The 22,860-nt window shown below is 37.5% G+C and overlaps 1 protein-coding gene across 1 annotated transcript in view; it reads right to left on the reverse strand.

The window, feature by feature from the left end:
• Positions 1–20,536, reverse strand: part of MS3_00009123 (uncharacterized protein) — a 99,844-nt gene extending 79,308 nt beyond the window's left edge. Inside the window, exons 1-8 of the mRNA XM_051217457.1 lie at positions 20,392–20,536; positions 20,236–20,359; positions 20,152–20,201; positions 19,966–20,116; positions 17,576–17,862; positions 14,322–14,596; positions 12,899–13,328; positions 10,785–11,112 (exon numbers count right to left, since the gene is read on the reverse strand). Of these exons, the coding sequence (XP_051064865.1) occupies positions 10,785–11,112; positions 12,899–12,939 (369 nt within the window). The 5' untranslated portion in view covers positions 12,940–13,328; positions 14,322–14,596; positions 17,576–17,862; ... (2 more) ...; positions 20,236–20,359; positions 20,392–20,536. The remainder of the gene's footprint in view (positions 1–10,784; positions 11,113–12,898; positions 13,329–14,321; positions 14,597–17,575; positions 17,863–19,965; positions 20,117–20,151; positions 20,202–20,235; positions 20,360–20,391) is intronic.
• Positions 20,537–22,860: the final 2,324 nt, after the last annotated feature.

Here is a 22,860-nt window from a genome sequence, read left to right on the forward strand (position 1 = left end):
AATAAACTAAGAATAATAGTACATACATTCATAGTTAGTAAATCAAATGAAATACAGAAACGTAAACATCCAAGTATTTAGCAATTATACAATTCCAAGAGTTCTAACTTCTGCAATACTTGTTCCATTATAACCAATATAAAAGTTTAAAACTTTGCAGACTATTCAACGATGAATTATTATTACATATTTTTATTACGTATTAATGAAATATTTGTCTTGAGATAATTTTTCTAATACTGCCTTGATTGTAAGGTTTCATTTAACTCATTAACTCTTGATATATGTTTTGCCGTTCACAAATTATTATTAATGAATTACCTATCTGTTATCCAGATATGTAACAAAAATTATGTACACGCTACGATTTCCTATTTATAGTAGCGTTTCGCAGTCTTCAAATTGATCGATACTACGATAATTTCCGAAAAGGATTTATTACTAAACAGCACCAGTTTTAGTATTGGAAGTTAATGGGGATTATTAAATTACCTTTTACATCACTGAGTCTAATTAGACAAGCACCAAAAATTTGAAACCTCTCTAGAGTTCTTTAGCCTTATTACAGGATTTGTACCCAGTGCATAACCATGACCTCACCACAAACCCAGAACCTTCACATATCTCCTTAAGCGCATTGAATCGGTATCCAATGTTTAATATTTCTAACTTCAGCTAGAAAGCGACATCGTGAAAACATATGTTTTCTCGTCCGTTCGACACTTCCTTACATCCGACAAGGAAAAACACAAAGAATTACAGCATCTCATTACAACTCCAACTATTAGCCAATGGTGATGACATAGCGACTCACGAACAATTGAGTTTATTTTTATTTACCGCAGTTAAGCCCTTTTGTTAACTTATTTAACGGACAAAGTCATCCATGCTATAACAATTCATTGTACCTTTATTGTTATTGTACTTGTATGAAATATGTATGCTTGAACATTGTTTACCGCCTACGCATATATTCATTCCGCTAGCTTCATTATTGGCTGCTTAGTCGATTCGATGATTCGTTCATTTCCCAGTCTCTCTGTATATATATATATATATATATATATATATATATTTGCACTATATACACTACTACTGCTACTACTACACTCGCATTTCGCTGGCTCATTCGTTTGGCCTCTCTGCTTTGTGGTCTGAATTATCTGCTAATAAAACTGTAGTAGCTGCTTCTTTTTACCTTCTGATTTAAAACACCATGGAAGATTATATGACAACAGTACGAGGGTGATTGGTTATCGAAGCACAGCCGCTACAGATTTGGCGATCCCGAATCGCGAGCACGAAACAATCTCCGACGACATAATCCAATTCCGAAAACCCAACGCACTCTACTTCAATTCGAGCTTTTATTTGGATTATAATCATAACTGTGGATTTATTATCTCACTATTTTAATTATACGTACATTATCTCACAAACATTATTGAATATGACGATAATATTCATACCAAACAACGATATTTTACAAACAATTGATATTTTGGTGCAATTTAGTAAGTCCGTTCTTTGTTATAAATTGTACCATTTGTTATTATCATTGTTTTTATCGATTCACTTCTCTCTGTGACATTCACATTATATTTGTATACTTTTTGATTTTTATAAAAATGTCTTTAAGTAACGACACAATAAACATTTCACAAACGCCGTCCGTGAGGTCCATTAATGTAACTATTCCCCTTTTAAGGTCACAGACCCTGAACTTTGGTTTATCAGGCTTGAACGTTACTTTGTAGCTAATTGTGTGCATACACAGCGGGATAAATTTGGCCACGCGAGCTCACTACTCCCAGATGAAGTAGCAGGCAACGTACGAGAGGTCCTAACTAAGCCAGACATAGAAAAACCATACGACGCACTAAAGCAGGCAGTGATTAAAGCCGTCTCATTAAGCGACCGGCAAGCCGTCAAACAGCTTCTCAGTCAAGTGCAGATAGGAGATAGGACTCCACCGCAGCCAAAAACTATATGAGAAGCATAATCGGAGACAGAAAAGTAGATAAAATCATATTTTATCAGTTGTGGTTACGACGACTTCCAGCGGACGTGCAGCAGATCCTTGCAGTTGAGGACAGCGATGTCGACATAGACAACATTGCTAGGATAGCCGATAGGATTTATGAGAGAATGAAACAAACGAGTCGCAAAGACATAGTACCACAGTAGATGAACGAATCGAGGCATTACAAAAGGATATTAACGTTTTATGCCACAAGCTGACGAAACTAAATCAGAGCGATATGCAAAGAAGATGGTCACGAAACAGATCAAGAGAGAGAAGCCGATCATGTTCTAGGAGACGCTCAGCCCCTACAGTATGTTGGTACCATCAAACTTTCGGCGACAAAGCTCGAAACTGTAGACCGCCATGTAAATTTAAACGACCACACCGATTGTCGATAACCGCCGCGACAACTACAACAGCTCCTAGAAGTAGTCGTTTATTTTACGTTCAAGACAGAGTAACAGGCGCTCAGTTCTTAGTGGACACGGAAGCGGAAGTAAGCGTCGTGCCTCCAGTGAGTAACGAAACACGAAATATTGATACAACGCTAACGCTTAAGGCAGCAAATAAATCCGATATAAAAACATATGGCAAGCGAAAAGTAACCTTGAATTTTGGTCGTAGTACTACATTCCGTTGGGAATTTATTATCACAGATGTATCCGTACCTATGATTGGTATCGATTTCTTAAAGAATTTCGACTTACTGGTGGATACTCGACGAAACCCGCTCGTGAACGACGACCGTTCAGTAGTGATAAGAGGAGTGACAACTGATCACGTATCCATGAATTTAGTAGTGTCAAAAGACAAGAGCGAGCCATATAGATCGCTTCTCAACGAGTACGCTGATTTGATGAGGGCATCATACGATAACAGAGATCTTAAACATACTGTGCAGCACCATATTATAACGGAGGCTAGACCCAAAAAGGTTGAATATTGCGAGAGTTCGAAAAATTGATGAAGCTCGGTATCATAAGACCATCTAATAGTCCCTGGGCATCCTCGTTGCATATGGTTTCGAAGAAGAATGGGGAAATCAGGCCATGCGGAGACTATAGAGCTCTTAACAAGCAAACTATAGCAGACAGATATCCGGTACCACATATCCACGGCATTACTACCAATATGGAAAGTGCCACGATATTTTCAAGAATTGATCTCGTTCGGGCCTATTACCATATCCCCGTAGCGGCAGAAGATATACCTAAAACGGCTGTAACCACTCCATTTGGGCTATTTGAGTTTTTGCGAATGCCCTTCGGATTAACTAATGCAGCCCAAACCTTCCAAAGATTCATCGATCAGGTTGTCAGGGGTTTGACAGGAGTACACGCATATATCGATGACATACTAGTAGCTAGCGCTACCGTGGAGGAACACCTACAACATCTACGACAATTGTTTACGAAACTTCAAGAACATGGCGTCACTATTAACGTGGAGAAGTGTGAATTTGGAAAGGAATCATTGCAATTCCTAGGTCATATTGTGAATTCACATGGTATCATGCCAGTTCCGACAGAAGTTGCTGCTATTCGTAATTATCCGTTGCCCGATTCACAAAAAGAATTACGACGATTCTTGGGACTAATAAACTATTATAGACGATTTATTCCAAACTACGCAACAATATTACAACCATTGACGGACGCTTTGCGAAGACATACCCGAACATTCCGTCTTTCAGCAGATGCTATACAGGCTTTTGAGAACGCTAAGCGGGCGCTAGACGAAAAGACGATGTTAGTACGACGAAAGAACGAAGCACCACTAGCCGTCATGACAGACGCATCGAACATAGCAGTAGGAGCCGTATTGCAGCAGTTAGTAAACGGTTTGTGGGAACCACTTTCATTTTTCTGTAGGAGATTAAATTCTACTCAAACGAGATATAGTACGTTTGGAAGAGGACTATTATCAATTTACTTAGCAATAAAACACTTCTGTCATATGGTTGAAGGCGTAAATTTTACCGTCTATACAGACCACAAACCACTAACGAAAGCATTAAGCGCAAAGCAAGACAATTATTCCCCGAGAGAGATCCGACAGTTGGAGTTCATTTCACAGTTCACGTCCGATATACAATACATTAAAGGACAAGAAAACGACGTGGCTGACGCACTGTCAAGAGCAACAACAAACACGCTTATTGCAAGTGGAATTGATTATAACGGTCTGGCAAAGTTGCAAGAGGGAGACATCGAGTTAATTAAGCTCAGATCCGAGGGTACGACATCATTAGTGGTCGAAGAGATGCGGTTCGGTAACACGAAAGTAATATGTGATACATAAATAGGCCGACCGCGACCATTTATCCCGAAAGCATTGCGACAGAAAATATTCGAAAGCATACACATGTCGCATCCAGGAATAAAAGCCAAAATAAAGCTGATCAGTGAACGATTCGTATGTAAAAACATGAATCACGATGTGCGTAATTGGACACAAGCATGCATGAAGTGCCAAAAAGTCAAAGTACATCGTCATACTAGCTCTGCAGCAGGTCCATTTTCACACCCAGACACTAGATTCGAGCATATACACATCGATATTGTAGGACCACTACCTATTTCGAAAGGATACAATTATATCTTTACATGCATTGACAGGTCTACACGATGACCGGTAGCAATACCGATTGAAGACACCTCAGCTGAATCGGTAGCCAAAACCCTAGTTGAAAATTGGATTTGTTACTACGGCGTACCAACGATTATCACAACTGATAGAGGAGCACAATTTGAAAGTCGACTCTTTCAACAGCTTACAGAACTCCTCGGTATTAAACGAATTCGAACAACATCTTACCATCCAATGGCTAACGGAATGGTCGAACACCTACATAGGCAATTAAAAGCGTCCCTTACATCCTTCATTGTTAACAGCGATTGGGTCAATGAACTCCCTCTAGTAATATTAGCTCTATGAGCAACAATTAAACAGGACATTGGATGTTGCCCAGCCGAATTGGTATACGGAACTACTCTACGGTTACCCGGAGACTGATGTAACCGCAGAGTAAGATGGCCTCAACGTTATGTCGCTATAATTTTCTATTGATAATTTTCTACTATTTTAAATATTAATTATAACTTCCACTCCACTGTAGACATACGCATTATTAAGCAATTAACAACAGCCGAACACGAGCAGAGAAAGTCCAAGCACAAGCTGAATACATAGAAGCAAACAAGCAAGTGAAGAGGAGCATTAGAGCCGACAGGAAGAAATACGTGGAAGAATTAGCAACGACGGCAGAAAAAGCTGCTAGAGAAGGAAATATGAAACAGCTCTACGATACAACGAAGAAACTATCAGGGAAATACAGTAAACCAGAGAGGCCGGTCAAAGACAAAGAAGGCAAGCCAATCACTGAAATTCAACAACAGAGAAACAGATGGGTAGAATACTTCGAGGAACTCCTGAATAGGCCGGCTCCAATGAATCCACCGAACATCGAAGCAGCACACATAGATCTTCCTATAGATGTCAACCCACCAACGACGGAAGAAATTAGAATGGCCGTCAGACAAATCAAGAACGGGAAAGCAGCAGGACCCGACAACATACCAGCTGAAGCACTGAAATCAGACGTCGAAGTAACCACAAGCATGCTTTACCCTCTATTCAAAAAGATTTGGGAGGAGGAACAAGTGCCAATGGACTGGAAAGAAGGACACCTCATCAAGATTCCAAAGAAAGGAGATCTGAGCAAATGTGAAAACTACAGAGGCATTACACTACTGTCAATACCAGGGAAAGTCTTCAACAGGATGTTGCTGAACCGGATGAAGGATGCAGTAGATGCCCAACTTCGAGATCAACAAGCTGGATTCCGAAAGGATCGGTCGTGCACAGACCAAATTGCAACACTACGGATCATCGTCGAACAATCAGTTGAGTGGAACTCGTCACTATACATCAACTTCATTGATTATGAAAAGGCATTCGACAGTGTAGATAGGAGGACATTATGGAAACTTCTTCGACACTACGGAGTTCCTGAGAAGATTGTCAATATTATCCGGAACTCATACGACGGACTACAGTGCAAAGTAGTGCATGGAGGACAGCTGACAGATGCATTCCAAGTAAGGACCGGAGTCAGACAAGGCTGTTTACTCTCTCCCTTCATCTTTCTTCTGGTGGTCGACTGGATTATGAAGACCTCGACATCTGAAGGAAAACACGGAATACAATGGACAGCTCAGAACCAATTAGACGATCTGGACTTCGCAGATGACCTAGCCCTCCTATCACGTACACGTGAACAGATTCAGATAAAGACAGCCAATGTAGCAGCAGTCTCTGCATCAGTAGGCCTCAGCATACACAAAGGGAAAACCAAGGTCCTCAAATTCAAAGCGGAGAACAGCAATCCAATCACCCTTGATGGCGAAACTCTGGAAGATGCAGAATCCTTCACATATCTGGGAAGCATCGTCGATAGACATGGAGGTTCAGATGCAGACGTAAAGGCGAGGATTGGCAAAGCAAGGGCCGCATTCCTACAATTGAAGAACATATGGAACTCAAAACAACTTTCAACCAATATCAAAGTGAGAATCTTCAATACGAACGTCAAGGCAATTCTACTGTATGGAGCTGAAACTTGGAGAACTACAACAACCACAATCAAGAAAGTACAAGTATTTATAAATAGCTGTCTACGCAAGATACTCAACATCCATTGGCCGGATACCATCAGCAATAGCCTTCTGTGGGAGAGAACGAACAAACTTCCAGCTGAAGAGGAAATTAGGAAAAGACGATGGAAATGGATAGGACATACATTACGCAAATCGTCAAACTGCATCACGAGGCAAGCTCTAACTTGGAATCCTGAAGGGAAGCGGAAAAGAGGAAGGCCAAAGAACACATTACGTCGGATAATAGAAGCAGATATGAAAAGGATGAATTACAACTGGAAGGAGCTGGAAAGGATTGCCCAGGACAGGGTTGGATGGAGAATGCTGGTGAGCGACCTATGCTCCTTCACGAGGAGTAACAGGTGTAAGTAAGTAAATAAATTGATAATAGTCCTCTTCCAAACGTACTATATCTCGTTTGAGTAGAATTTAATCTCCTACAGAAAAATGAAAGTGGTTCCCACAAACCGTTTACTAACTGCTGCAATACGGCTCCTACTGCTATGTTCGATGCGTCTGTCATGACGGCTAGTGGTGCTTCGTTCTTTCGTCGTACTAACATCGTCTTTTCGTCTAGCGCTCGCTTAGCGTTCTCAAAAGCCTGTATAGCATCTGCTGAAAGACGGAATGTTCGGGTATGTCTTCGCAAAGCGTCCGTCAATGGTTGTAATATTGTTGCGTAGTTTGGAATAAATCGTCTATAATAGTTTATTAGTCCCAAGAATCGTCGTAATTCTTTTTGTGAATCGGGCAACGGATAATTACGAATAGCAGCAACTTCTGTCGGAACTGGCATGATACCATGTGAATTCACAATATGACCTAGGAATTGCAATGATTCCTTTCCAAATTCACACTTCTCCACGTTAATAGTGACGCCATGTTCTTGAAGTTTCGTAAACAATTGTCGTAGATGTTGTAGGTGTTCCTCCACGGTAGCGCTAGCTACTAGTATGTCATCGATATATGCGTGTACTCCTGTCAAACCCCTGACAACCTGATCGATGAATCTTTGGAAGGTTTGGGCTGCATTAGTTAATCCGAAGGGCATTCGCAAAAACTCAAATAGCCCAAATGGAGTGGTTACAGCCGTTTTAGGTATATCTTCTGCCGCTACGGGGATATGGTAATAGGCCCGAACGAGATCAATTCTTGAAAATATCGTGGCACTTTCCATATTGGTAGTAATGCCGTGGATATGTGGTACCGGATATCTGTCTGCTATAGTTTGCTTGTTAAGAGCTCTATAGTCTCCGCATGGCCTGATTTCCCCATTCTTCTTCGAAACCATATGCAACGAGGATGCCCAGGGACTATTAGATGGTCTTATGATACCGAGCTTCATCAATTTTTCGAACTCTCGCAATATTCAACCTTTTGGGTCTAGCCTCCGTTATAATATGGTGCTGCACAGTATGTTTAAGATCTCTGTTATCGTATGATGCCCTCATCAAATCAGCGTACTCGTTGAGAAGCGATCTATATGGCTCGCTCTTGTCTTTTGACACTACTAAATTCATGGATACGTGATCAGTTGTCACTCCTCTTATCACTACTGAACGGTCGTCGTTCACGAGCGGGTTTCGTCGAGTATCCACCAGTAAGTCGAAATTCTTTAAGAAATCGATACCAATCATAGGTACGGATACATCTGTGATAATAAATTCCCAACGGAATGTAGTACTACGACCAAAATTCAAGGTTACTTTTCGCTTGCCGTATGTTTTTATATCGGATTTATTTGCTGCCTTAAGCGTTAGCGTTGTATCAATATTTCGTGTTTCGTTACTCACTGGAGGCACGACGCTTACTTCCGCTTCCGTGTCCACTAAGAACTGAGCGCCTGTTACTCTGTCTTGAACGTAAAATAAACGACTACTTCTAGGAGCTGTTGTAGTTGTCGCGGCGGTTATCGACAATCGGTGTGGTCGTTTAAATTTACATGGCGGTCTACAGTTTCGAGCTTTGTCGCCGAAAGTTTGATGGTACCAACATACTGTAGGGGCTGAGCGTCTCCTAGAACATGATCGGCTTCTCTCTCTTGATCTGTTTCGTGACCATCTTCTTTGCATATCGCTCTGATTTAGTTTCGTCAGCTTGTGGCATAAAACGTTAATATCCTTTTGTAATGCCTCGATTCGTTCATCTACTGTGGTACTATGTCTTTGCGACTCGTTTGTTTCATTCTCTCATAAATCCTATCGGCTATCCTAGCAATGTTGTCTATGTCGACATCGCTGTCCTCAACTGCAAGGATCTGCTGCACGTCCGCTGGAAGTCGTCGTAACCACAACTGATAAAATATGATTTTATCTACTTTTCTGTCTCCGATTATGCTTCTCATATAGTTTTTTGGCTGCGGTGGAGTCCTATCTCCTATCTGCACTTGACTGAGAAGCTGTTTGACGGCTTGCCGGTCGCTTAATGAGACGGCTTTAATCACTGCCTGCTTTAGTGCGTCGTATGGTTTTTCTATGTCTGGCTTAGTTAGGACCTCTCGTACGTTGCCTGCTACTTCATCTGGGAGTAGTGAGCTCGCGTGGCCAAATTTATCCCGCTGTGTATGCACACAATTAGCTACAAAGTAACGTTCAAGCCTGATAAACCAAAGTTCAGGGTCTGTGACCTTAAAAGGGGGAATAGTTACATTAATGGACCTCACGGACGGCGTTTGTGAAATGTTTATTGTGTCGTTACTTAAAGACATTTTTATAAAAATCAAAAAGTATACAAATATAATGTGAATGTCACAGAGAGAAGTGAATCGATAAAAACAATGATAATAACAAATGGTACAATTTATAACAAAGAACGGACTTACTAAATTGCACCAAAATATCAATTGTTTGTAAAATATCGTTGTTTGGTATGAATATTATCGTCATATTCAATAATGTTTGTGAGATAATGTACGTATAATTAAAATAGTGAGATAATAAATCCACAGTTATGATTATAATCCAAATAAAAGCTCGAATTGAAGTAGAGTGCGTTGGGTTTTCGGAATTGGATTATGTCGTCGGAGATTGTTTCGTGCTCGCGATTCGGGATCGCCAAATCTGTAGCGGCTGTGCTTCGATAACCAATCACCCTCGTACTGTTGTCATATAATCTTCCATGGTGTTTTAAATCAGAAGGTAAAAGAAGCAGCTACTACAGTTTTATTAGCAGATAATTCAGACCACAAAGCAGAGAGGCCAAACGAATGAGCCAGCGAAATGCGAGTGTAGTAGTAGCAGTAGTAGTGTATATAGTGCAAATATATATATATATATATATATATATATATATATATATATATATATATACAGAGAGACTGGGAAATGAACGAATCATCGAATCGACTAAGCAGCCAATAATGAAGCTAGCGGAATGAATATATGCGTAGGCGGTAAACAATGTTCAAGCATACATATTTCATACAAGTACAATAACAATAAAGGTACAATGAATTGTTATAGCATGGATGACTTTGTCCGTTAAGTTAACAAAAGGGCTTAACTGCGGTAAATAAAAATAAACTCAGTTGTACGTGAGTCGCTGTAGGCTTGAAGGTTCTGGTTTCAATATTTAGTGGGGCCATAGATTCTCACTCATGAAGAATCCGATGTTAGGGTACAGCTATTCGGTGTTTTCTGATTTTGATCGCTGAAAAACTTTCGTTATATGAAAACACAATTATATGAATGAAGAATATTCTTTTCAATAATTTCTCACCAAATTCTACAACTATAAATCCAAATTAAGAATCCATAAAATTGACCAGATTTGAGGCTAGGTACATCATTAAAAATTGTAACATGTGAATTAAGGATTGTTTGTGACATAAACGTTGTTTGCGATATATTAACGATGTTATTTTATTTCATATCACAAATAATCCTTAATTCATATGTTACAATTTTAAATGATGTACTCAGCCTCAAATCTGGCCAATTTTATGGATTATTAATTTGGATTTATAAGTGTAGAACTTGATGAGAAATTATGGAAAATAATATTCTTCATTCATATAATTGTGTTTTCTGATTTTAATGGTAATCTAAGAACGATCCATGATGTAGAATAATAATGATAATAATAATAATAATAGGACTTACTTGCTCGGTTGCTTCTATTAAATATATCCTAGCATCTAATAAACAATGCTTAGCCTGTGAATTCCAACCATTTAATAAGCGTAAATCATTCAAACAAAATCGAAAATTTAATAAAATGAAATGATTAAATAGAATTTTACTGTCAATATTATCATCATTCAACAGATTTGATGGGATTATTCGTGATATTGGTAAAGATAATGAATGTAATGATGTGTAAAAACCAGATGTCGTCTGAAGTGTTTCAACATTTTGATTACATTTTATAGAATTAGGCACATTGAATTCCATAGATAAATGAGACGAAGTGAAATAGAATTGGAGACTTCTGTTCCAAGGGAAAAGAGAGGAAAGGGAGGTACAATTAAAAAGATGTGAATGAGGTCGAGATTGTTCTACTAAAAGATAGTTTGACATTACAAACTGACTTCAGCTAAACGACCACTGAATAGCTGTTTCAACATCGCATCCTCTTGGGACTGTTTAGTAGCGTGCATCTATGACAGAAACATCAGAACTAACTCAGGAACTTTGGACCAGATGGCCATGAGCTATGTTTAGACCAGTAAGTTTAAAGCCAGAGGTTCCCACATTTCTAACTTGAATTGAACTGCAACATTGTGCAAATAGCATTCAGCGATTACTGACTGGAACTCGATACGATTCGACCCCATTGGTTTCGGCTTTCTCCTACAATTTCGGAAGTTCTTTTTACAGCTAGTCAAAATCAAGCCTCAAGGTCTTGGGTCATTTCTGTGTACCACTAAAGAGTCCCAAGAGACTAAGATAAGATTACTGTTTGGTGCTCCCTGGTTTCAAAAGATTGTTAAGGTGGTGCAAACTAACTTTCAAGATATTTGGGTGTATACTTAAGAAACCAAATCAATATTATCGACACAGATCAATAAGATAACTCGTAAAGTCTCAGATGCTTATTGTATCAAATAATTACAACAACCAATCACTGAGTAGAAACCAGTCATATTTACCTAGCTCTCAGTGCCAATCGAGTTCTGCTGAGGAAGTTGCAATATGATCAATCATTAGTCAGACTGCTCGATACCATGTGCACTCTTCCAACGTCCGATGAAGGCAATTAATAGGAATCCCTAAAGTGTTATTATTTTCGATATAGAAATAAATTGACGTTCCTCTAGTGACTGATAGAAATGTTTTAAGGGTAAATTAAAGAGGGTATTGACTAGGGTAAAACTAATTGATTGATTTGATTTAAAAAGAAGATTCTCAGAATGAAATAATTCTATGATAATCAAAAATCATGTAAGATTCGGCTACCACCTACTAAACAGCTAAATTAGAATGTTGCTACTAAATATAACCAACTCATATATATGATCACGCACTTATATTACTCATAAATTAAATACGAAAGCCGAAATCACTGTATCTGAGCAGCAGGAAAAGAATGATGTTGGTTCACAGCCTGATATAACATGTATCTTTCACTGACTCTACCTGTTACTATTTATATTAGTAAACAATGAATGAAAAATCGATGGAACACCGAATCAGTAGTCATTGCACAGTGTAAATGACTTTCATAACAAATTACGTCATGGGTTCGAAGCACACACAATTTGCTTTGTTAATATATTATTGATTAATTAACTCGTGCAAATTTTTGTACTTGGGTATGAGGCACACATAAAATGTGATAGTTAATAATATTACCCGAGTGTCCAAACCAAAGTAGGTGGGACGGAGTTTGAACCTGGGACTCGGTGGCCGAAAGTCGGACAGCATAACTGCTGAACAACATTATTATCTCACTAAATCACGCATTATTATTATTATTATTATTATTATTATTATTATTTATTATTATTATTATTATTATTATTATTATTATTATTATTATTATTATTATATCATCATCATCATCATCATTATTATTATTATTATTATTATTATCATTATTATTATTATTATTATTATTATTATTATTATTATTATTATTATTATTATTATTATTATTATTATTATTAGCTTTTACCTAACACATTTCACGTGCGTGAATGCGCAATTAAGTAAACTGGATGAAAGTAATGGTGAAAAAACGGAAAACCAATGAAATATTAACACACACAATTCACCTTTTAAATGAATATCTAATTATTTCAAAATAGAATCCCATCTCAGGTACAACTGAACTTGTTACTGATGATGATGGGGAGGAGAATTGTGGTTGTATCTGTTCAAAATGATGATTATGATTGAAGCTGAGCAATTGTAACGGTAAGAACGAAATGCACAATTTTACGGAATTCAAATATTGTTGAACACATTGAAAATTTGATTTTAATGAATTATCAGATATAATATTCTCTGATGTTTGTTTTAAATAACAAGATTTATTATTTTTAAAAGGAAATGATGAATGCTCCAGCATTTGTAGAGTATCCTCTTGATGCTTAATGGTAAACTGATGACAATGAGGACACGTTGATGCGAGCGATGACGTTTGTGTGGTTAAGATAGATGTTTGATTTGTATAAAGTTTCCAACTCAACAAATCTATAAGCTCTATAGAATGTAATAATAGAAAATAAGTTGAAATATAAACATGTAATATTCTAATAAAAAAATTTCCATCTTATTCGTTAACAAAAGCAGTACATATAGGCGAACAACATTGTCTTCAATGATTATCTTAATCAGGGGTTTTTTACTCGAATATACTTCAATAATAAGTATATGTAGGTTGTATTTGTAACCGGTTAATATCAATTTGGGGTACTATTAAGAACTATAAAACATTGAATAGTTTCTTCTTTCTAGCATAATGATAAGTCATTTACATAGACATTTAGTACTGATCATCTCCCAGCTCGTTCCTACTATTCCCAGACTACTTCCGCACTTGAATTAAAAAACAATAGAAAAAAGGCATCAAATATGAGCGAAAGCTTTGATTCAAAATTAATCTGTGTACAGGAAATCGAGTTTATTTATATATTTTCAGGTGGCCTTCATCTCTTGGAAATATACTGAACGTAATAACGAAATAAGTTGTTCGATCAAAACGTGACACATAATCCTTCATTGTTTTCAGACGTTTCTGAGAAACTTTTATCCAACGCTGATTGGACAAAACACTTTCAACCTTTTCTGGATGTTTATGATGTTTTGAACCACTAACATATAGTGCTTATCGGAAGTGTGCACACACCACCCCAACAGGGGTTGAACCCAGCCCCAGGGTCTAATGGTATATTTTACCATACATATGTGTTAGAACTAAGATATAGGTAGTAGGATTAAGATTTATAGGTTAGGGTTTAGGATTCAAGATTAGATTTTACGGTTAATCTGTATGTACACTAAATCCAAAACTCTACATCTTAATTGCAACCCTACAAAAAATTACTTTAGTCCTAGTAGTATATCATCATTTATACATATTTGCTGGTTACTGATTGCCTGGATTGAATAAAGCATTTGTCACGAACATTTAGAGAATACCTCAAATTTAACCTCATCGTCTAGCTTTAGTAAAAAGGATTTTTATTAACTTACCTTCTAAAATTACAGTACGTAGTCCATACAATTTTAAATCGACCGATTTTACGAACCAACCATTTAATGATGACAGTGTTGCATTATTGAAATTTCGGCATTCCAATGAAATATTAGTGGACAATTGTAAACGAAGATGACCCAATATGTGAGCGTTTCCAAAGATAACATTCCAATTTTTATTGAATAAATCATCACTTAACCAAGTTTCCATGAACACAGGTATACATAGTAACTTTCCACAAATATGGGATACATGTAGATTTACATGAGCCCTTATACATCCGAATAAAAAAGATGGATGTTTAATTAAACAAAAGAATAATTAGAAATGGTGTGATATGAAAAATGTCTATCCAATATTCAACATTCTAAATAAACTTTGTTAAGTTTTCATGGTGTACATCACAGACCGATTTAGTTAGACAACTAGTTGAAAGTAGAAAGCATTGGACAACTGTTGGGACTCTACAGTAGCGGACATCTGAGACCCCACCCAGGGACCGAACTCAAGATCACTGGATATAAGCACTTTCTGAGAGACCCGAAATCCGTGTGTACGATGCAGTGACGGATGGGTATTGCTAAGAGAGTCCCATACAAGAACGAAATACCTCCTTAATGCTTCCTATACTTCAATTGTATTCTGAATAAGCTCAGTCTATGATAAAGACAAAATTTAACAATCTTCATAATGATGTACAGTAAGCCTTAAGATTTACATAAAATGAAAAAATAAATATAACGAATAAGGAAGACATCAAAATGGTGTTAGATTGTTTGGTATTGAATTTTATTTAAATCCTATCCCTCAGGTTTATCATCCAATCATAATGCTAGACACTTTAACAGTCATAGCATTCACTCGAGATGTACAGCCAGTCAGTCAGTAACAAAGTAGAACTTCGTACGTACGTACATCAGTTCAAGTTGCCACAACACATTAGCACAGAGATGCAGTTGTCGATCCACATCCTGTAGTGGTAGAGGCAGTAAGAGTATAAACAGTAATCGGAAACATTACGGTTTCAAGATGTTAATTCAAGGAGTATAATCCAGTGAAATTAATTTGGAAAGAAAAAAAGGATATGGAGAATTCAGAAGATTGGAATTTGGGAGAACACAAAGAGTGGATGCACCTGCGCACACCACTGCAAACGATTTTGAGCCATATCATTCAAGGTCTCTAACCATCGGTTGCTATCACCTCGCGGATCCCAACCAGGTAGTCTACACCTACCAACATGACTCAGTCTACTTGTCAATGACTTCATGGATTTGTGCCATGTTTTGGTCTGACCGCCCCTACCCTTCTTCCAACCTACTCCTACATCATAAAACATCACACGTTGGGGTAGTCAGTGGTTGGGCATACGTAACACGTGTCCCAGATATCTCAAATGATCAAGTTTCACTAATTCATCAATCGATTTACCATCCTTACCTAGTACCCGTTTCCTAACAACTACATTACTTACTCGGTGGTCCCAGGATATACGAGCAACGTTTCCAAGATACCTATGATCGAATACTAGTATCCTGCGAATATCCTCTTCTCTTACCAGCCAAGTTTCACTGCCATGAAGTACGACAGAAAGAACGGCTGCGCAGTAAACTCGTCCCATGCTTGGTAGTCGGATATCTCGCCTACGCCATAAATGACGCAAGTTGGCATAAGCTAGTCGAGCCTTCTGTGTCCGTGCTGAGATTTTGTCACACACCAGACCACAAGGGCTGATGAGACTCCCAAAATAAGTGAAGTGGCCAACACGCTCAACTACTTCACTCCTTATCATTAGTTCGGGTGTCGAAGCCACCCAATCCTGAAGTAACATCTTGCATTTCGAGGGGGCAAATCGCATCCCGAACATGCTTGCATTGTTGTTGTTACGTAATCGGCCGTAAGAAACGTAAGGTCTGACAATTAAAAAACGATCATGTTTAAGTAATATTTCAAGAATAGGCTAGGAGTAGCATGGAGTAGCCTGAGATTTGAGAAAATTGATAATCTATAATACGATAGAATTCATATAAATCTCCCGAATAACTCAGAGGTGACATCCAATGAAATTAGTTCGAGTTTTATTATTTATTATTAATTGCATTCACAATTTCAGATCCCAGCACGTGCGCAATCTAGATAAAGCAAGAGTTTTATCTAGCTGACTATAGTTGGAAATTACAAAGCAGAGAAATGACTTAATTCGATCTTATCAGACAAAATTATAGTTGATAGGGAGAACTTCGATCAAGCATCAACGTTTTAAACTATTATCGGATAAGGTTGAAGTTTGAAGTAAGATAGAACATCCAAATCGGGAGCGAGAACCAAAGATGGAGTGATCAATCCGTTGAGTAAAATAACTAAGACGGGTAAAGTTATAAACACTACCTCCCCACCTCCCAAGTGAACTAGACCACTTAATGAATTAAAATTACTTTTATGCCGGATGCTTCAGCTTTAAGATCCAATAATTTCTCACTTAAAATCACAGAACGATAGATTCTCTTTGTGGTTGTCGATAATTCACCGATGTATCCTAAGGTTAGGTGTAAGGTACAAATTGGATACATCAAGCCTTTATTGGAGTAGCTAAAGCAAACAGTTATGAAAGCCCAGTTCAGCATTTAATGTTAGCTGACACAGACGTATATCTGAAAAAGACCAAGGAGCATTGAAACAAACATACAGCATCCCCAGCAATACTGCCTTTCCCCAAAAGGAGTGGGTCAGAAGCAGTTGACCTGAAAATGGCACACATCACCTTTCATCACTGTTTTACGTGGGTAACGGTAAAGCCTTAAAAGTGCGACGCTAACATATCTAACACTACTCACATAAAGACTATGTGCGACCAGTATTAATCACTGTGTTCACACTCTCAAGTCATCCGGACCACTCATAACCCATGTTCTTGCTTAGATACCTCAGGAAAAAGTATCTTTACACGGTGTAGGCAACCAGAGTAACAACCGACCTGACACCTCTAACAACACTACAGATCAACTTGTACACAGTTAAGCCCAATCTCTATCGCCCAATGTTACTTTTATTTCCACTAGCGACCCTCGTCTTCTGTCTTTAACTTCTTTTACATGCCAACAGTCCTGAGTATGGTATGACGAATTGGGCCAATGCATACTTTTACCAGGCTTTACGACGATGAGAAGTGATCGACTATGAAATTAATTAACTAGTTGTGTAGTAATAATAACAATAATGATAAGATCGTTAATACACAAATAAAACATACTGTCTCATACTGATATGAAATAACATTCTTAACTTTGTCATTCGTAGAGTTAAAGCCAATTTACTAGTTTTATTCAAACGGAAGCTTGTTCGACGATTAAATTGAATAGGTTGGTAAACATCACTTAAATCATTGATATGAATTAAGCAATGATGACAGGCAGATCTATTACTGTTATTATTGAGTGCACCATCCTCAGTCTTTTTATAATTCAAATATAAAGCATCATCCAGAAATGTGGTCGATAATACTACTATTTGTATGGATGATATATCAATTGAAATGAACTGCAGGAGAGAAAAAATATTTTTAAAAAGTATCAGAACCCAAAAGCTTAACCACTTTTCTTTTAAAATTGATCATTCCTGTTTATAACACATTTAGTAACATTTTAGATAGGAATCACGCACATGCAATTATAAACTACTGATTCATCATCATAGAAACTAGAATATACACGACTTTGCGCATGTTGAAGTACCTAGCACGTTAATAACGCGACGTACACCAGATACTGATGGAAATTACTTTGTACAAACAAAACAAATTTTGTCTAAAACTTCTCCCACGCTAGCAGTTACAAAATGCCATTATTTTATGGTCGTCATCAGTTATGAAGTTTGGGCACCCAGGCAGTATCATAGCCGACACACAAATCAAATGAATTGTGTGACGCATATGTATTCTGTGCCCCATTGTACCAATATTTATGTTCAAGTAAATAACAAATAAATGAGGTTAAAAAAAGGAACCAATAACCGTTGAAGGAAAACTGGGTAAAATTGTTATTAGTGACGATTTCCCCGCGACTAATCAGAATTACAATGGCGGCTATAAAAACTTCTGTGCAAAAACTAAAAAACAGTGGGCAATAGTATGTATCTTATCTTTTAAAAAATAAGTAAATCTTGTCTAACTTTTATGCAACCACACAAGGCAGGTTAGTTTAAAAGATATACGCGCTCCATATGCATATTGTATCTGACAGTGTATGATGTGATTCAGGTCATAATCAAGGGTGTTTTGTGATTAAAATGTTTTTTCAAGCGCTACCCACATGTTCGTGTTATGGCGGCATGAGCATTGGAAAATTTGAACCTTCAGAACTGTCCTACCTGGAGTCAATATTTATATTTTAATTCTTTAATTACTAAATACTTAAATTATTGTATTCTCCTGCTTGTGAGTGCTTCCGTAATGCATAAACTATGATTGTGTTGTACCTTTCTCAAGTTACTATTAGTTTATAACAAACCTAGTACTTAATTGTCGAACACTTTGGTGTAGTTATGCCGTTATCACTTAGATTACACGGTCATTAATGATAGATAACGTACTACAAGGAATTTACCAGTCTGTATCTTTATTAAACAAAGTTCTAACCAAGAAATTCTAGCTTCATGAACTGATATTATATCTTGACACGATTTCTGTGATCTTTTTCAGCATATCCTACAGTTAGTAGTAAAGTGTACAATGGTAGTTAATGGTCGAACAAAAGTAACACTTGCTCCAATCGTCTTAATCGAATACTCGTAACCAATGTTTATCTTTTACCCTCATAGAACGTATGCAGTTGGAGCAATCATCGATGAGATGGTATGAACGAAGTTAATACTCGCCACTACATCTAAATCAAGTGAGTTAGTAACACGGTACATGAATTCCATTTCAATCGGTAAAATTAAAAAGGCAATCACAACCTAATGCGGATTTATTGTTTCACAGATTGTTATGACTCATCTGTATTTCCCAAACAGATAATTAAAACATGAACTTATGTGTTACACATTTAAGACCCATATAATTAACGCCAAAGTTAAAATAATATAATCCAAATGATGAATAGCTCTTTTTTTCATCCAAACAGTCTTCTTTCACTTACTTATGTATTTCTCGTGTTGGATTAGCCACTAAACTGACGTGATTGACAAGATCCGATTAAACAACTAAATAAATCTATATTGATCGTAGTACTTGCTTACGATATTTTAACACAAATTGTTAGGTTCCATGGAGAAAAAAACGAGACATGCTATCATGTTATACTGAGGCTGATTCACTAACTACATACAAACAAGCTCAGAACGTCAATACAATGTTCCCGGCATTACTTGATGGATATCTCAAGCAAGTAACTTTAAAAGATATAAAAACACTGGAGAAATGAAGATTTATGAAACACCTCCCAACTTAACTCTCTAAAAATTATGTAGATGGAAACAATTTAATCTCCTGATTGTTTTACGGTGACAAAAATAAATGTTTAGACATCTATTTCGCTAGTGTCAAATTAACTCAAGAATATCTTTTTCAAAATATTTGGAAAAATGCAATATTACCCACAGACTCAAAAACCTTTGCTTACAACAAATCAAAACATGACCTACCGAAACCAGTCTTATTTTCCATGACATAAAGCCTTTATTCAGACGGGTTCTGATGCCGTCACCTTTGCGCTGCATTAATTTGATAATACCATAAAGACCGGTGTCAGTCACACAAAACTTAGCACCAGTTATCCAAGCAGACAACAAAGTCCTTTTTAAATTAAGGTATTTTAGTATGAAACTTACTTAGCTTTAGGATTCCATAAGCTACTGCTAAAATATATAGAATCCACATACTAAATCATTACTATTTCAGTGAGGGATATTTACCATGCACTCTCCGTTTATGAAAGTGAGAGTAACCCCACGTGCCCAAATAAATCCAAACCTTTGAACGGTGAGGATACATGGAATAAATTTACTAAGAAATGTCGTTAGAACAATAACCAGAACTCTGAAACAAATATGGGAGTTGATTAGAATTACTTTGGGGTTATGTAGACTGCGAACAACAAAAGCACTAAAGTAACTAACGCCCATTGAGTACAGATTATATCCTTCAAACAATCGAAACAATCCCATGACATAATCAACACTAAAATCAAAGACAACCAAACTCCCCGCCCTTCCCCTCTTCCTATTTTGATTGGCTGAAATGAGTAAGGCAGTCCTGTGATTCGTCCTTGTAATTTCGAAAGCACAATTTCAAACACCAAGTTATTATTTTCACACCTTCCACTAGGATGAGTCAATTGACGGTCCCCAGTATTTCTGCTTCACAAAACTCCTTTCAATGAGACAATTAAAATCACAGCAAGGTCATAGTCTGATCTCAGTTAGGTAAGCTCGTGCAACGATGACGAACGTCTAAATTACAATAGTAAGGTGAGGTGTTCTAGTCACTGACTACTCGATAGAAAAAACGGGACCTCACTCTGAGCTAATGAGGTCGTGGTTTTGAACCATATTGCCATGTCCCCGATATTAAAGATAGGAAATGTTTAGTCACCTCGCGTTCTACGATACAAAAAAGGGAAAGGGTTCAATTGTTTTAATCGTTCTTTGTAAAGGAGTTTGGTAAGACCCTCCACAAACTTTGCTCCCACATGGTGAACACGCTGAAGATTATTAGTATCTTTAGTAAGATATGGACTGGCTACTTGAAAACATTACTTTAGGCGTGATCATACAGAGGCGGGATATAAGTCCGAAACAACTCGTCAGAACATCTAAATGCTTGGTGAAGTGACCATAACGCTCGAAAACCTTTGGCGGCCGCTGCATTTCAATGCGTATTTTTTTAATAGTCACGAATTATCTGTTACCCCTAAGTTTCTGTGTTCTTGCACGTACTGAAGTGATGTATCGTTGACTGCATGGTGGTAAAAATGGTCGTGTCCGATGTGCATTAGTACACTCTGTCTAGAACCGGTTTGTAAGCCCCACCTTTAAATGACATCTGAATGATCCGTCTTGGTCAGCTTAAAAATCAAGACCATCAGCTTCCTACTTATTACTCTGTAGATTTTCATATCATCTGCAAGCAATAATGTCGATAACTCATGCGGTCGTGGTAATTCACTTTTGACTGGCTCTCATCCAGATAGCGTCCAATCTCCATTCATTCTCCGTTTTCAGCCACAGAGCATTACTGCATAGCAATTTTTACTCCAAAGATCGTGGGCTCCTGCAAATGACCTGGTTGTGAAACCTTATCAATCGCTTTGCTAAAACCTATGATTATTACATCAAGAAATAAACCATTATCTTGAAGAGTCATCCAATCCTACCTTTCAATTAGTAAGTTGGTTTAACATAAAGGCTTATTCCGTGTTGCTCGGGAGTTAACAGATTGTATGATTCTATATGAATTGGTAACATAGCCGGAATTAATTTTTCATGTGACTTAACTACTATTCTGGTTGGGGTGACAGGTCGATGGTTAGATACGACCTGTTACTTTTTATATTTAAATATAGGACAAACTAGAGCACCTTTCGAATCCTCGAGCACTTGAGTTGAGTAAAGTGTGATGATTCGAAGTATTTGAATTATGGTACAAACTAGGAATCCCTGAAATAACTCGATGAAACCTAGAGGTGCTGGATGACCACGAACGAATGTATTGTATTTCGAATTCGAAATCCGGTAGTCATCAAGTACAACGGCATCTTTAGTTCACAACGCCACAGAAAGTGTTGTGTTGGACAGTATCATGAGTGGTCCTGAGAGACGACAACAATCGTGGATACAACCCATCAGGACTCACTGTCTTGCTAGATCTGAGGACAATGATCAGTTGAATGACAGATTCCTCGATCAACTGTACAGATCTCATAGTTGGTATGTTAGTGGTGTGATGATGACGAGTCTCGTTAATGATAACCATAGAGCAGACTTTTCTGGAAGAATTTATCAAAGTCTCGGCTTTGGTCAGACCTGATTCAGCTAGTATATCTGAAATTTCGTGGGACAAAGATGATTATTGCTCAACAACACATGATTTACAAGCTTTGAGTGGAGGGGGTGATAAAACATCTAGATGATGATGTGACAGAAGGGTCCGACAGTAGGAAATTTGTTCTTCAATCACAGAGACAGGTAACGAAGTACAAGCCCGGAGATCGATTGGAAATCCGACCGGTTGTCTATTGGAACAAATATTCAAAGATTGAAAGAGAATTATTTCGGATCCTAAAATTTCATTTTAACAAATTAAAAAAAACACATACTGACCATGAGGCAGTTAATAAGCTTGCTTTCCAGTTAGTGGAAGTTTCTATTACTTTGTCCAGTAGTCATGATGACCTTGCATTCATAAATAACTCACCAGAGTAGTTAGTTTATAAATCGTCAACAATAATATTGATCTCATTAGTTTAACTGGACACACACAAGCCTAAGACGTATGGTATTGCATATGCATTAAATCAACATTGAGAATGCTACGCTATA

Source organism: Schistosoma haematobium, chromosome 5 (assembly GCF_000699445.3).
Source record: "Schistosoma haematobium chromosome 5, whole genome shotgun sequence".
NCBI lineage: Eukaryota > Metazoa > Platyhelminthes > Trematoda > Strigeidida > Schistosomatidae > Schistosoma > Schistosoma haematobium.